General features: G+C 35.4%; 1 protein-coding gene across 1 annotated transcript; it reads left to right on the forward strand.

The window, feature by feature from the left end:
- Positions 1-1,607: 1,607 nt before the first annotated feature.
- Positions 1,608-2,055, forward strand: LOC143548264 (protein SPIRAL1-like 5). Its single transcript, XM_077039478.1, has 2 exons — positions 1,608-1,884; positions 1,981-2,055. The coding sequence occupies exons 1-2, from the start codon at positions 1,618-1,620 to the stop codon at positions 2,053-2,055; spliced, it is 342 nt and encodes a 113-aa protein (XP_076895593.1). The 5' UTR covers positions 1,608-1,617.
- The last annotated feature ends 13,433 nt before the right edge of the window (positions 2,056-15,488 follow it).

A 15,488-nucleotide genomic window follows, 5' to 3' on the forward strand; every position in this document is an offset into this window, starting at 1 on the left:
TATCGTTTCACATGCAAGTTTTGTGGCTATCTTTATTATATACTAATATGATTAGACTTATGAATTTCTCACCAACCTTTGTGTTGACAAACTTTATTTTATGAAATGTTGCAGGTTTGCATCTTGGTTGATTTATGACTGTGAAGAAAACGACATCAAAGACCTTAGGATATTAGTAAAAATGAACAATATCAAATTTGCCATATTTTGTGATATCTTGTTTATGGTTATTTTATGGATAATTGTTATGTGACATTTTCGATGTTGTGAAATGGAATGAGTTTATTAAATACTGTCACTTTAATTAGTGTCATGTGCTTATGGACAATCGTTACACATCGACATGTTCCGCCGCCTTTGGTCGGGGTGTGACACATCAAACGATCGAACAAAATAATATAACGATACTATAAATAGTGAACGACTTCGTAATCAATTAAAAGATTTATAACATTAACAATGAACCGACCCCACCCAAGATGAGCTCCCTTTGGGTGGGTGATTACACCATAAGTACACACACTAAAATGTGACTTACAAGTCCTATTTATAGCAAAAGCATATTCCTTCTAGAAGATCTCCTCCCCATTGAAGCTAACTCGTGCACCGAAGTTTTCGTCTTATTTTCGGATTTCACGCACACTTTAATTATTAACTTAACCATAATATATTTAATGAGTTTCGCCATATTAATATCAAAAGTCACAAATATTAGCCTTACACCATGGTTCCCGATAGTGTTGGAACTGACGTACATTGACATACATTGTACACCACATGTTTCCAATGCGCACATCTTATCTTACTAACACATGCAAATATGCTCTCTCTTTTATGTCATTATTTATGAGTCTATCCTTTCCATTAGAAATTAACATGTGAAATTTATATCTCGATAATGTAACAGTATGAAACTTGAGAGGCTTTTTATTTAGCATTTGTGACATATATTTCAATAGTTATGAACTGTTAAAACCGAAGGCTAGGATGAAAAAGAGTACCCATAGTGTTTTCGTTTTGACGAATCACCAACAACTACCGCTCGTAGCAATTTTGGTCAACTGACAGAAGTTGAAAAGCGTGAGAATAAATCTTACTCAAACTCATATCTACATAGTTTCAAACAGACCGACGAAAAGATATACCGTGGTAATGGTCAATAATCGTAACAAGCACATTTTCATCGCTAACTCGTCACTAAATACTGACAAATTGCCTTCGTTAAGGTGTCAACGAATTGAGTTTTGAGCTAGCTACTCAAGTTAATCAATTGACTTATTTGAGTTTTGAAGTTTTGAGCCACCATCAATTGATGGATAGAACAAGATACTGTAAAACAATATACACCTCCTTGGCAAATGCCCATCACCAAAACATTCAATATATTAAAAGAAAAAATACCAACCAACCACGTGACCAACACATCCCCACCCAGACAAATAAGCAAATGCAAAAAAATGGGTCTAAAAAGTGTTGTAAACATTTTTATATTAATTAATCTGATATTAATTCGAACTTAAAAATGATTAAAGTTAAGTATCACCCTCGCATACACTTTCTATATATATACGAGAAATAATAGAAAGAAAGACTTAAAAACGTTAGGGTTAGGTATCAATGATGAACAGAAGAAACAGCTCTGGTGGAGGGCAAAGTTCTTTAGGGTACTTGTTTGGTTCTGATGAACTAGGACAACAAAATGATCAATCAAAAGCCTCGTCACCGCCGGTTCTTACGCCGCCATATGGCACCGACGATGTGGAAATGAAGTCACCTGTAAAAGCCCCAACTCCTCCTCCTACCAAGAAAGATGACACCGGTACCTCCCCTAAGAAATACATCTATCATGGAGATGGTGATAAGTCTAAAGATTTTCTAGTGACAGTAAGTTTTTTTATATGTTAATATATAATCTTTTAAACATGTTTTCTTACCCTTTTTATGAAATATTGATCGATCGAGCTTTACCGATGATTATAGGGCCGTCCATCAACAAAGGTCAAGTCAGTTCCTGGTGGAGATTCATCTCTTGGCTACTTGTTTGGAGATAAGTAATTAATCATGATCTCTATAATTATAACCTTAGCTATTTGCATTTAAAAAATAAGTAGATTTCGTAACTATGGATGGAGCTTGAAATCAAAACCCAATGGATATTGATGTCAGTTCTGGTCTGATGGAATTGCCCAAAACATATGATTTCTTATGGTGACAACTAAAGATGTTTAGGGTTTTAAGGGTGTGCTTCTTGTTTATTTATATTCAGTTTAACACAAATTATGTGATATATTTATGTTAGTATATAAATGTGTGTACTATTATCAAATGTAATGCAATTACTTGGATTTTGGAATTGTTCTATATATATTTGAAATTCTCAGAATAACTTGTTTCGTTAATTACGAATCTTTTTATATATAAGGGCCAAAATAATCGAAAGTTATACATGGATCGAGAACTATATATGCAATCTTTCCCAGATTATCTTTTTAATGATTGACAACGAGTGCTCTTAATTGTTTTGAGGTGCATCAGTTGACAATCTTGAATTATAGTTGATCAGTACTAAGTATTCAATCATGACATGCCAATACAAGTTTAGAGTCCAGGTTCTTTTGCTGCTATTTTGGCACAATCTGAAGGAAATAAATGATCCTGAATTACTGATTCCAGGACAAGAACTGTTTAATAATTGCACTTCTATGGAGACGCGAAATGAGAATTAAATATCAATATGATCATATATATGTTACACACTCATATGTGAAAAGTTTGAATCTCTTCTAATTATGATTACTTATGCCTATAGTGTCCTAAAAATGATATATGATAAAATCGGGGCTTAATTTATTGGAAGACATGATGTAGTTCTGCATCTCACAACTTCCGTAGATCACTTAGCTAGCTAGTTAGCCTAGGCCATTCTGCTTCTCCGATGACTAATAATCGAGTATGCTATTACAACAATCTTATCACGAATGACCAACTCCCGAATGTCCCTTTCCTTCGCTACTAGGAGAGTCTCGCTAGCTTGCTTGCAATCTAGAAACGGTAGCTTCCGTGCCCTTCCTGCCTACTGAAAGGGATGTGAATGATCGTGACAGCTCTTAAAATCCTATTCAGTCTGATTAGATATGTCACTGAAAGAAAGTGATTATGTTCCCTCTCTTTTTTTTAGGATTCCGAGGATGGGCCGGCCCATCCTAACATCATTTATGAGGAGCCGGACGACGAAGCCTCCTCCTCAGAAAAAGATGTCTCCGACGCAACTCCCCCGACAAGAAAAACTTGATCTATTTAGATTTTTTTTGCGGGTTCGGGCAGGAGGGACAAAAGAGAGATGCTTTCTATCAGTCAAAAGCGGATACCCCATGCTCCTACGGTCCGCTTACCGAGTAATAGAAAGGAAGGACCCAGGGCCAGAGCAAGTTGGGTTGGGGTATAGAGCCGTAAGCGCGGTGGGGGGGGGGGGGTGACAAAGGACGTGCTCGTACGGTTCATATAAGAAAATTAAAAAGTCATTGATTGTTGGGAACTTTCACTCCTCTATATTCGAAATATGCCTTTCTAGGAGCATTACGATCTGCAGCTCAAATGGTCCCTTATGAAGTCTCGATCTATACAAATCCAATTAAAAGGCTCACTTATATATATATATATATTTGTAAATAGGTGATAACGAGCTACAAAGATCTCAATTGATTAGCTTCCAATATTTACTACATATGCAAACAAATTACCCTGAGTACATGAATACATTACTATATAAATGGGCATCACTCCGTGGGTTTACTTACGTTTGGACGATGCACGATTGCCTACTTTTAAAGAAAGAACATGGGCAACAATATTTTTCAAAATAATTCCGAGTTAAAATTTCATGCATGGCTCTAGCTCTATATATACTTTTCAGGTGAATTAACTAATGACCTTAGTAAATTTTAAAAACATTAAAATTGATTCAGTCATAGCATCATATAGCTAGTCAAACAAATTAAAAAAGCATGGTACAACCTTGTACCAAATAATTCTTCAATTATCCTAGCTAGAAACAGCATCCGCCATTTTGGATCATTGTCTACCACCAGAACATTTAAACTAAAGAAACAAAAGCAGCCAACCAACAAATCCCCACCACCACCAAACCAATTAAACACAAAAATGGAATAAAAGAAAGTGTTGATAAATATGATAAATTTAAATTTAAAAATAATCAAAATAATCAAAAACATCAATTTGTAGAAGGTAGGTTTCCCTCATTTAATTATATCTTCTATGTGTGTATATGGGTTATATATGATATATATTGATCTAGGGTTTGGTATATATCAATGATGAACAAAAGGAACAACTGAGGCAAAGTTCTTTAGCTTAAGTGTTTGGTTCTGATGTTTTAGAGGAACACAGCGAAATGATCAATTCAAAGCAGTATTTTCTCTTGGCTACATGTTTGGAGATAAGTGAGGATATCTTTATCATGAACCTAACCAGACATATTCATGAAATAAAAGGTAGAGAATTTGTATCAATCAGAGCTAAAAGATATTGAATTCATTTTCCAACATAAGATGTTCTGTCAATATTAATCTCAGTCAGATCCCACGGCTTATGTTTTGTGGTTAAGATAGATCGAAGTGACCAAAAATGTTTAATTAGGGTTTATAAGAGTGTGCTTGTTTGACTGTATTTAAGTTTTGAAGTCATATGAATATGTAAGTAATTAAGTAAATGTATAGTTTGTAGTGAATGTGTGTACTATTATTAATTAGTATTATAAAGAAAAAAAAAACAGAACTTTGCTATCATGACATGCATGCTTGCTTATTTATTTATTTATTTATTTATTTTGGTATTTAAAAAAGATGTGAAACTAATTTCTTGATAAAAATACTATATAATTAAAAATTAAAAATAATTTGTTCTTAATTTTAAACAGTTATTTTTTAAACTATTTTTGACGGTCCAAAACATATGATTTCTGGTGCAATGCTCTTTAGATTGTTGAATAATCAAATTTATAATGCAATATTTAAGGATTTAAAGTTACGAAGATGACGCGGTTTTAGAATCCCAGATGCTTTAATGTCTTTTTTGTCTTTGTTATTTTATTGTTTTTTGGATCACAATTTGAAGAAATAATGCGAAATTACAAGCAAAATCGTAACTTGAATAGCATTATATTAAGGGTGATACAGTTGATATGATCTTGGAGAGTGGCTTGAGTCGGCTAGCTAGGGAGTTGCTGAGTTAGAGGCTTGGCTCTCTCCTAACATAAGAGCAAATGGCACCATCTTAGCTTAATTCTTTCATTTTAGTCTCCTATGTAACCTTGTTAGTTTATAATTGGTGAAGGTCATTATTCTTTGGAAAATGGTTAGGCAGAATTTGTGTCTACCGGAGCCTAAAGAGGGGTATGTGTCATCCTCGTGTTGGTTTTGCCAATTTTTGAAAATTTGAATTTATTTGCCTACTCAACAAAAGTCATGGCCACAAATCTTCATTTTGGAAAATTTTCCTTATTTTAAGTATGAGCAAATTTGAATTAATCTACACCCTTGAAAAATCCTTGAGAAATGAATCTAGTTTCATTGTTTCGGAATGGCCTGGGTTTCCACGCTTTCGTCCAAGCTTCACTGTTTCATTTGCTATCAATTATACATGTAGTAATTATACGTGTGAATGTTTTATTGAAGTGCAAAAAAGACTAAGATTTTTGCTACATGTTTTGTAGCTAATACCATAACGTATAAAGAAACAAAGCCAACCAAGCAAAAGGCCCACCTTTACAAAAATGGGACTCAAAACAAGCATGCCCTCTCAATGGAACCCCATTACATGTCTTCTTCTTGAAGCTTTATCTATAATGTGATTATGTGAAAACGCCCTCATTTTTATCTAGATAGACAAGACATGCTCATTATCTTAGAAACAAAAGGTCAATCAGTTCGTTAACTCCAACGCTGTATAACATCCTAACTTAAGTAAATGGGGATCTTTATAAATTATAAAAGCAATAAGCTAGGGATAATAATCATAATATATATCTTGCATTGAAATATTATGGGAATGAGCAGTTAGATCCTTGATGCTTCACCCCTAAAATTGCTTCTGACGGAAAACCATTACAGTGGAAACTAGTGACCATTTTTACCATCGCTAGATTTGTGACGAACTTCAGACTAGTTTTCGAAGTTCTTTTTGGCAATGGAGGTCCGAGGATTGTGACTGGAGGCATTTGCAATGGGAGAGATTTAGGATGAGCTCTTCCACCTTCAATTGGTGCTATTTTTTCCCTTTGGAATGTAGTCTTTTAACTTTGTGACCAATGTCATTAAGCCGTAATTGATTAGCTATCGAATTTGTTTGTTGTAAACTCCGTCAGAAGATTAGCGAGAGTTGTACATAACATGACCGTCACAGAATTAGCTAAAATTTTGCCAATAGTATAAGCCTGCCGAATGACCTTTGTTTAACTGAGAAAGGTGATCAAAGCACATATCATTTATTAAATGAGATAATTATTCAAATGCTCCACGTGATCAGTACATTTTGCACGTTTGCTTTCCACGTTTCTAAAATTACAAGTTTGTTCTCTAAAGATTTTTAAAACGTAACACATATGCACCTTGAAGTGGATAGACGTAAACTTTTGTAGTCAGGTGTACGTAAGATATGAAAAAAAATACATTAAGTAATAGCAAACTAATTAATTATTAAACAAATCAACCCATTTTTCTCCTTTTTGTTGCATTCCTTCCCCCAAACATTCTCTTTTCAATATTCATGTTGACTTTAATAAAGCAAATTACGTTGATTCCTGTTTTACGCTTAATGTATTGAATGAGTTGGTTAGTTAATAGCTGTTAAGTTTTTGTAGGTCGTCTAAATGGATCTCAAGACTTGACTCGGATCAATCCGTGTTGTTAGTTAGCAGAAATCACCAACAACACTCGGATCTCGGATCTTGGTTTTGTATACATAAATGAGAGAAAAAGAGAAGGTTTGATGGAAGATGCTTTATTTCCAAGAGTTATGTCTTTAGTTGTGTGTTTGGAGAAATGGATAAAATGACCCTTTTATAGGGTACTCATTTCTCAAAAACTTACAAAATAAATGTACTGAGTACGTAATACACAGACTCAAAGAGGGGTAGCGGAAATCACCAACGACATCCGGATCTTGGATTTTAGTTTGGTTGTTATAAAAGAGAGGAAAAGAAAGAAGTGGGTGAGAGAATGAGAGAAAGTAACTTTATTTTCTTGGAGTTGTAAAAAAGTTGTTGGGATAAATGGGTTAAGTAGCCCTTTTATAGGGTCTCAATTTATCCAAAGTTTACATTTTAACTTACAAAATAAACGTACCGAGTACGTACTATACCGACTAAAAGCAAACTAAAACGACATACACAATCCTAAAAACAATATATAATATTGGCCCTACAATCTCCCTCTAGGATTGAGTATATCGAGGAACCTTCGTTAAGTTCCTTGCTTCGTCTTTATTTCTTGAAACTTAGTACTTGTCTTGATCCAGGATCTTGAACCAGATTGGATCTTGAACAGTTCTTTATTTTCCGGTCTTGTAGACTTGAACTTCAATCTTATTTTCTAGAAAGGATCGACAACAGCAAATTTTAGAAACATCAGATGCGGGAGGCTCGACATCTAATTTCTTTTGTTGACTTTCTTGTGCCGACTGGTTTCTTTCCTTGTCTTTGAATGCAATCAGTTCATTTTTAGCTTCAACCACCAGCTTTCACATTCTCATTTTCTTTTCATTTCAGCATCTGCAACTCCAAGCAGATTTGATCTTGATCTACCTGTCCATGTATAACTGCACAAAACTTAGAACGAATAATATTCGTTCACAGACCCTCTTGAGGGTTAAAGAAGAATTCGTTCACAGGCCCTCCCAATTTCAGTCCCTCAACTTGTAAATGATTTGTTTAAGTCCCAGATTTCCAACGAACTTTGCATGAACGACCTTGACAACAAAACACATGATTTTGAATGAAACTAAGTTTAACAAAATACGTACGAACATAGTAAAAACTTGAAATCTTTTTGGCATTTTCATATATTTTAAAAATAACGAAATATATACATAACATTTTGAAGTTAAAACTAAAATAAAACAAAATCAAAATAAACAATAAAAGATAGGAGTAAAGATGAAATTAATATTATATATCAATAATATTTACAAAATTTTCTAAATGATTTTAATATTTTTGTGAGAAAGATCACAACATGGAATCATATTGATTTGCAAAGCCCTAGATCGCGTTTCCATTTTGATATTATTATGTCACAATTTCATCACCGACTATAGATATCGTCCATTTGTTTAACCTGACAAGTGTTTTGATGCCAAAGTGATACATTTAAAGTACAATTAGGCACGGTGTAACATCCTAAAATTTTTATAATGTTAAATAAAAGAAAGTTATGTCTAGTGATTTCACGTTTTAGTTATTTAATGTCGAGTAAGGAACGGGTCATGGGCTTAGATTACGTAAGATGGGTTAAATGAGAATGGGCCTTGGGTCCGTGGGCTTGAGAGATATAAATACCCATCCCAAGCCCAAGATATCATTTTATTTCCATCTTTCTCTTTTACACACTCAAAAACACACACATAACCGACCGAGATCCGAAGTCGAGACCCGAGATTTTGCTGGTAGATCTGAGTTGGAAAGGTAAGAACTAATCCCGCAAAGCTAATATTACTGAAAATGGTTAGGATTTGACGGGTTAATCGGACCCGAAACACAACTGCCCAAATCGGACCCCTAAAACGTCGATTTTAGGCCGATTTGATGGTTGGGATTTGTAGGCGCCGATCATACGATTCCGTGGGTACCAAAATCGAGTTATTTGGCTAAGAAACGAAGGAGTTATGGGCAAACAGATCTGCAGCGCGACAACTTCGCCTTCATCTGGGCAACTTCGCCTTCAAGCGATGAACTTCGCCTGCAAGCTAAGTTCGCCTGATGAACTTCGCCTGCAAGCCAAGTTCGCCTGATGATAAGTTCGCCTGAAGCCAAGTTCGCCTGATGGCAACTTCGCTGAAATGGTAACTTCGCCTAAGGTTTAACTTCGCCTAAAAGCCAAGTTCGCCTGAGGTTTAACTTCGCCTAAAAGCCAAGTTCGCCTGAGGTTTAACTTCGCCTAAAAGCCAAGTTCGCCTGAGGTTTAACTTCGCCTAAAAGCCAAGTTCGCCTGAGGTTTAACTTCGCCTGAAGCCAAGTTCGCCTAAGGTTTAACTTCGCCTGAAGCCAAGTTCGCCTACGGTTTAACTTCGCCTAAAGTGAAGTTCGCTTAGAAAATAAATTAAAAACCTAATGGAAAATGTGTTAAGGCAGTTATCGAAAATAAAATTTTTTTTCCAAGCTGACCTGGCAGCTTAACCCCAGCCAGGGGCTCTGCCCCTTGGACCCCGCTAGGGGTTGCCGCCCCTAGAACCCCGCTGCCAGGGGCGCTGCCCCCGGACCCCCGTTCGTTGTAGGTCATATATAGATAGAAATACAAAACGAGAAGTAGTAGTTAATTGATATGTGTAAATATTATACAGTTAGCCGAGCCCAGTTAAAGAAAGGAATTACGATCAACGGCGAGCGTAACAGGATCCAGGTGAGTTTCTAGCCCCATTCCTTGTTATGTTTTCGGGGCTGTGTGCATACTTGATGTGTTGTTAATACATTTATCCTAAGTGATAAGTGTATGCCATATGTGATATATGTGATATGTATGAATGATTGCTTGATGGTACGTGAACGATCTTCGGATATTGCACGTACTGTCAGGTTGTAACGTTATAAATATGGTAAGTATGATATGTATGAACGATTGCTTGATGGTACGTGAACGATCTTCGGATATTGCACGTACTGTCAGGTTGTAACGTTATAAATATGGCAAGTATGATATGTATGTTTATGTGTATGAACGTAATAAAGTTAATAAAAGAAGGAAATGACGGTTGTATGGTTGTATGGTTACGAAAAGGGTACCGAGCCCAAATAATACTCGAGGTATGATGTATGGTTGTATGGTAACGAAGAGGGAATCGAACCCTACTAATATTCGAAAACAAGGGACCAGACCCTAATAATATCTGTGATGTTAGGGACCAGACCCTAATAATATCTGTGATGTTAGGGACCAGACCCTAATAATATCTGTGATGTTAGGGACCAGACCCTAATAATATCTGTGATGTTAGGGACCAGACCCTCATAATATCTGTGATGTTAGGGACCAGACCCTTATAATATCTGTGATGTTAGGGACCAGACCCTTATAATATCTGTGAGGTTATAGGGCGAAAGGCTCTTTAAAACGTATGATTATGAATGTAAAGAAAGTATGTAAGTAAGAATGAAGGTATGAGTACTTATGTGTGTATGAAAGAAAGTTATGAGGTTAAGTACGTATGTATGTAATAAGGTATTGTATGGTATTGTATGATTAACTAGAACTCACTCAGCGTAGCTGACTTTTAGTATGCACGCAGGTGAGTAGGTTGAGACAGCTGGCTTGAGTGGAGGACACATGGCAGAAGACTAAAGCCTGGCATCTGAAGATCTGATATGTTTTATAAGTTATGTTTTGATTTTGAAAGACAAGTGGAACGTTTTAAGACATGATTATGAATTGATATGTAATGTTTTATGAAAGTTTTATATTCCGCGTAAAGTTTTTTATTAACTCTGATATTTAGAACTGTGTTTATGAGTAAATCCAACACGAAAGTAGGGTTACCTGTGACGGGGCCTTACACACGGTGCTTATGTGGTCCCCACTTAATTAGTCATGTTACTGATTCCATCATATCTCGGGCTTACTTTGTGTTGACATATCACCTCAACTTGACTTAAACCTTTCTTATTTGATCACAGTACTCTTATTAACATACTTGACATTTTATGCTTTATTTTTACACACTTGACTCAATCTAGAAAGATTAAAAGAAAGCAGAAGATTCAGGGCCTTAACAATCAAGTCTTGTATGACTACAAACAGAGAAAGTCCAAGGCTTGAATCAAAATAAATGAAGAAATAAAGCAGAAGTTAAAATCCTAAAATTGACTCTTTTCGACTCTTTTTCTTGATTTTTTTTCTTTTCTTTTTTTCTTTTTTTTTCTTGACTCATTTTGTTTTGTTTTGTTTTCTTTTCTTTTCTTTTCTTGACTCAATGAAAATTAAAAATTGACACGGATTTTATAAGACAACTGTGATCAGGTAAAGAGAGGCTTGGGTATGACATGTTTGGTTACATTTCTGCCTTCATAAATATGACTTCAAGGAATCATGCAATCGCTTCATAATCGTATATCCACTAGTACCGGCTGGAATTTAGGCTTATATCACCTGACACTTGTTTGTCAGGCCTACCTACACATCAATGAATGATTTTGTAGACTTTTGATCTACTATTTTCATGCGCTAAGATCATTGCATACCAATGTACTATCATTTTCCATAAGGTCGGATCAATTTCTCAGACTTTTGAAAATTTTAATTACCCGACTCCCTCTAAGCATGAGCTCCCTCTAAACGGGACAATTCCTTTTAGATTTTCTTAAAAGTAATATACAATCTTTTTGGTAAATCAAATGATTTATTTTTGCTTTTCTTAAGATGAATTAAAAATCTTTTTGGTGAGTTATAAATAACTCAATTTTCTCCCTCTAAAATTGTGACATATTTTAAAAATATTTACAATTTTATACACAAAAAGATAGATAGGTTGTTTTAATCAAAATTGATCATGCCGAACGATTCGACCATAAATTCAAATCGGGTATGATCGATGGCTTTAGTGAAAAGGTCAGCAAAGTTGTTGTCAGATGGACTATCTTAAGCATGCATTATCACATTATATAACAAAGTTGAAGAGATTCAAACCGAGATCCAACAGCTGATGCTGGATCCATCACTTGAGAGAAGCAGTTGAACGAGGTTGGTTTGAGAAACGCTCGAAAAGTTGTTGTTGAACCACTTAAACAAGGCTTCCCTTCCATGAAGTTTGTCCTCCCATGTCACTTATGAAAGACTCGAATCCGCCATCAAATGGTTTGGCATCAAATAGCAAGGGTTTGTCTCCCATCATATGCCGGGTGCAATCACTATCTAAGTACCTAATACTATTGATAGTCCTCCTTGATTGACCCTGCATGCACTAAGCATTCAAATAGACATGGGTTCCCGGGATACTTTTGTCCCGGGAAGGTCAACCGTAAATCGACCAAACTTAATTTTATTTCTTGAAAACCATTTATTTCTTGGTGGAGGAGCCTCACTTGATGAAGAACAGTCCTTAGGAATCCAAGCAAAAACTTATTTCTTGGTTTTGTCAATTTTGGACTTTTCTTTTCTTAATTTTGAAACTATTTTTGGTGAATCCTCAGACTTTACAGTCTTAGGATCCTTTTTGATTTTATCCTTCTTGGTTTTCCAAAAAGGTTCCTTTTTGTGTTTTAATTTATTTACTTTAGATCTCACATCCATTTCACTGGGTTCACTATCAGCTTGATCAGTCCTTGAATCAGGGCTACTAAAAGCTCATTTTGGGGACTAACTAAGCCGCCTTTGAATATCAAGCTGTTGCTTGAACCAGTGCTTGCAATGTCTTGCAAGGTGAGAAGAGTGACCACACACAAGACAACACTTTCTCCTAGGAGTGCCATATAACTCATCTGAACTATAATGTGGTTGGTGCGATAGGAAAGGGGATCATTGGAAAGGAACGTGATTATAAAACACATTTGTGTAATATGGATCAACAAATTTTTGTTGATAATGACCATAGTAGTTGTTATCATAGAAGTTGTATGGCTGAGGATTTCTAAATTGATTGGTTGTTTGAGAAAATGATCGTTTATTTGGTGGAACATATTTACAAGAAGTACTTGCCTTTTCATTTTCAAAAACTTTGCTTTTACTTGAATTATCCTCGGTCTCACAACTTGATGATGAACAACTTGATATGTTCACCTCAACAGGTCTACTTTCATTGACACATTTTTCAACAAAAGTTTCATCACAAACGGTTTCATAATCACAACTCGTGTCCGTTTCCACCGACCCATTTTCTTCTACACAACCAGCTTCAAAAGATACATTGATGTTAGATTCATCAGATGATTGAATTGGAGCAACAGTTTGTGGTACTGCAGGAACAAATTTCACAGGTTTTGGTATTCTACCAACCCCATATGACATTTCTTCCTCGGGAGAAGTATTATAGCTAAAGTTGGGCAAAATGGTGTAGTTATCATTAAAAGGTGGTGGTACGGCAGTGTAATCATACCCCAGCTCCGCTTTCACTTTAGTACTTCTCTGGGCTACAAAGATCATCCAATTTCTCAGATGGTGTTTCAAATCTTTCAACTTGTTTTTCTTTTTCCCTTTTACCATAAGCATCAAGTTTCAACTTTTCAATTTCATCTTTTAAATCATTAATTATGTTTTTATAATATATAACGCCATGCTCCTTTTGAAAAATTTTAAGTTTAAGATTTGCCACATCATCATGATGAGTTTCAATCTTCTCAACGTAAATCTTGTCAGCCTTTACATATTCAGCATTTAACTCACGAAGTTTTGCATTTTCTTTCAAAACTTCATTCTGATGGTATCTATAATATGTGACCTTGTTAATGCAAGCTTGAGAACATAAATTGCTGTATACCTCATCAGCATGTGATGTGTCGGGAATGATAGGACATGCACGACTGCTTTCACCTGCAGCACTTGTCCCAACTTTATTACTTGTCCCAACTTTATTTTCTTTAGACTGATTGTTTATTAAGAGCTTATCTTCCATTATTTCAAAAGACTTGATGGTAGAAGCCAACTCTGAGAGTGTCATGGTATACAGGTCTGTGGTTCTTTTAATGGTAACCACATTGATGTTCCATGTGTAAGGTGGTGAATTCAACAACTTCATGTTGATCTCAAACAAACCATTGATGATACCGACACTACTCATTTTGGAGACGAGTGACTCAAATCTGTTGATGAGAGAGGCAACCGATTCTCCTTTAATATTTGTAAACATGTCGAATTCTCTTTTTAATATTTTCTTTCGGCTTTCTCCCATATCCAGATTCCCTCCAAGCTCAGGTTCGTAAGACACACACACACACACACACACATATATATATATATATATATATATATATATATATATATATGTCGCTACAGTGTTTCGCATAAGTTGCTACAGTACCTGACGCGAAGCGATTGCTACAGTACCCGTGCGAAGCGATTGCTACAGTACCACCCCCTCACCCCCCCCCCCCCCCCCCGCGCGATTGCTACAGTACCTCGGAAGCGACTGCTACAGTACCCGATGCGATTTTTTTTGTTTTTTTTTATTATTTTTTTTTGAGAATATAACACCCAAACTTCCAAAAAGTCAAAAAAAACTTTAGTCTAAAAATCAATAAATCAGCCTAGATCTGAGTTTTAAGCCGAATCTGAGCTCGGACACTAAAACTCAAAACACTAAAAACTTAGATTTGGTGATTCTCGTGTATTTCCAAGGTGTAAGGGACTCCAAAAGAGATAAATAACACGAAATCAACCTCAAATCCAACAAAAACTAAGATCAAAATCCGAAAAGTTTGACCCGAAAACCACAAAAAATCGAGCCGAAAGCTCTGATACCACTTGTAGGTCCTCTAAATGGATATCAAGACTTGACTCGGATCAATCCGTGTTGTTGGTTAGCGGAAATCACCAACGACACTCGGATCTCAGATCTTAGTTTGGTTATTATAAAAGAGAGGAAAAGAGAGAATTGGGTGAGAGAATGAAAGAAAGAAACTTTATTTTCTTGGAGTTGTAAAAAAGTTGTTAGGATAAATGGGTTAAGTAGCCCTTTTATAGGGTCCCCATTTATCCAAAGTTTGCATTTTAACTTACAAAATAAACATACCGAGTACGTACTATACTGACTAAAAGCAAACTAAAACGACATACACAATCCTAAAAACAATATATAATATTGGCTCTGCAGTTTTCGTTTATTCATTTGTTTGTGGCGTTTATATAAAAGACTATGTGTAGTGACGAGCTACATAGGGGGCGAATTTTAACACGTAACGCTACATTAGCAGGGGTGATTTTCATTTTATGGTTTAGTGGTTTGTAGCCCAATATTACCCATCACATCGTCATGTCATTTTATTTATTTTTTTTATAATTAAAACAACAAATAAAACTTTATTAAATAAATATAAATACATTACAATTAAAAAAACAAATATTAAAACAAAACAATTCATAACAAAAATTAGAAAAAAAAAACTAAAACTAATGCCACAGGCTGTATACTTCCCATATTTTTTGTTTTAGTTTTTTTTTTTTCCAATTCTACGGCCACTTCGGTTTTGCCGATTAGGCGAAAGGAACTGGATGTCTCGTTCCATTTGTCACAATGCATATGAATCGGCAAACCTTGCATTGACTTCGGTGTTA

The sequence above is a fragment of the Bidens hawaiensis genome, unplaced genomic scaffold (assembly GCF_021521415.1).
Source record: "Bidens hawaiensis isolate Kalapana, Puna unplaced genomic scaffold, B.hawaiensis_p1.1 tig00014983_1, whole genome shotgun sequence".
Classification (NCBI taxonomy): domain Eukaryota; kingdom Viridiplantae; phylum Streptophyta; class Magnoliopsida; order Asterales; family Asteraceae; genus Bidens; species Bidens hawaiensis.

What these genes read in the sequence shown, in the direction of transcription:
- LOC143548264 (XM_077039478.1), top strand. Translation starts at nt 1,618, where the DNA reads ATGATGAACAGAAGAAACAGCTCTGGTGGAGGGCAAAGTTCTTTAGGG. An exon ending in CTAAAGATTTTCTAGTGACA is followed by an intron (nt 1,885 to 1,980) that starts GTAAGTTTTTTT and finishes CGATGATTATAG; the next exon opens with GGCCGTCCATCAACAAAGGT.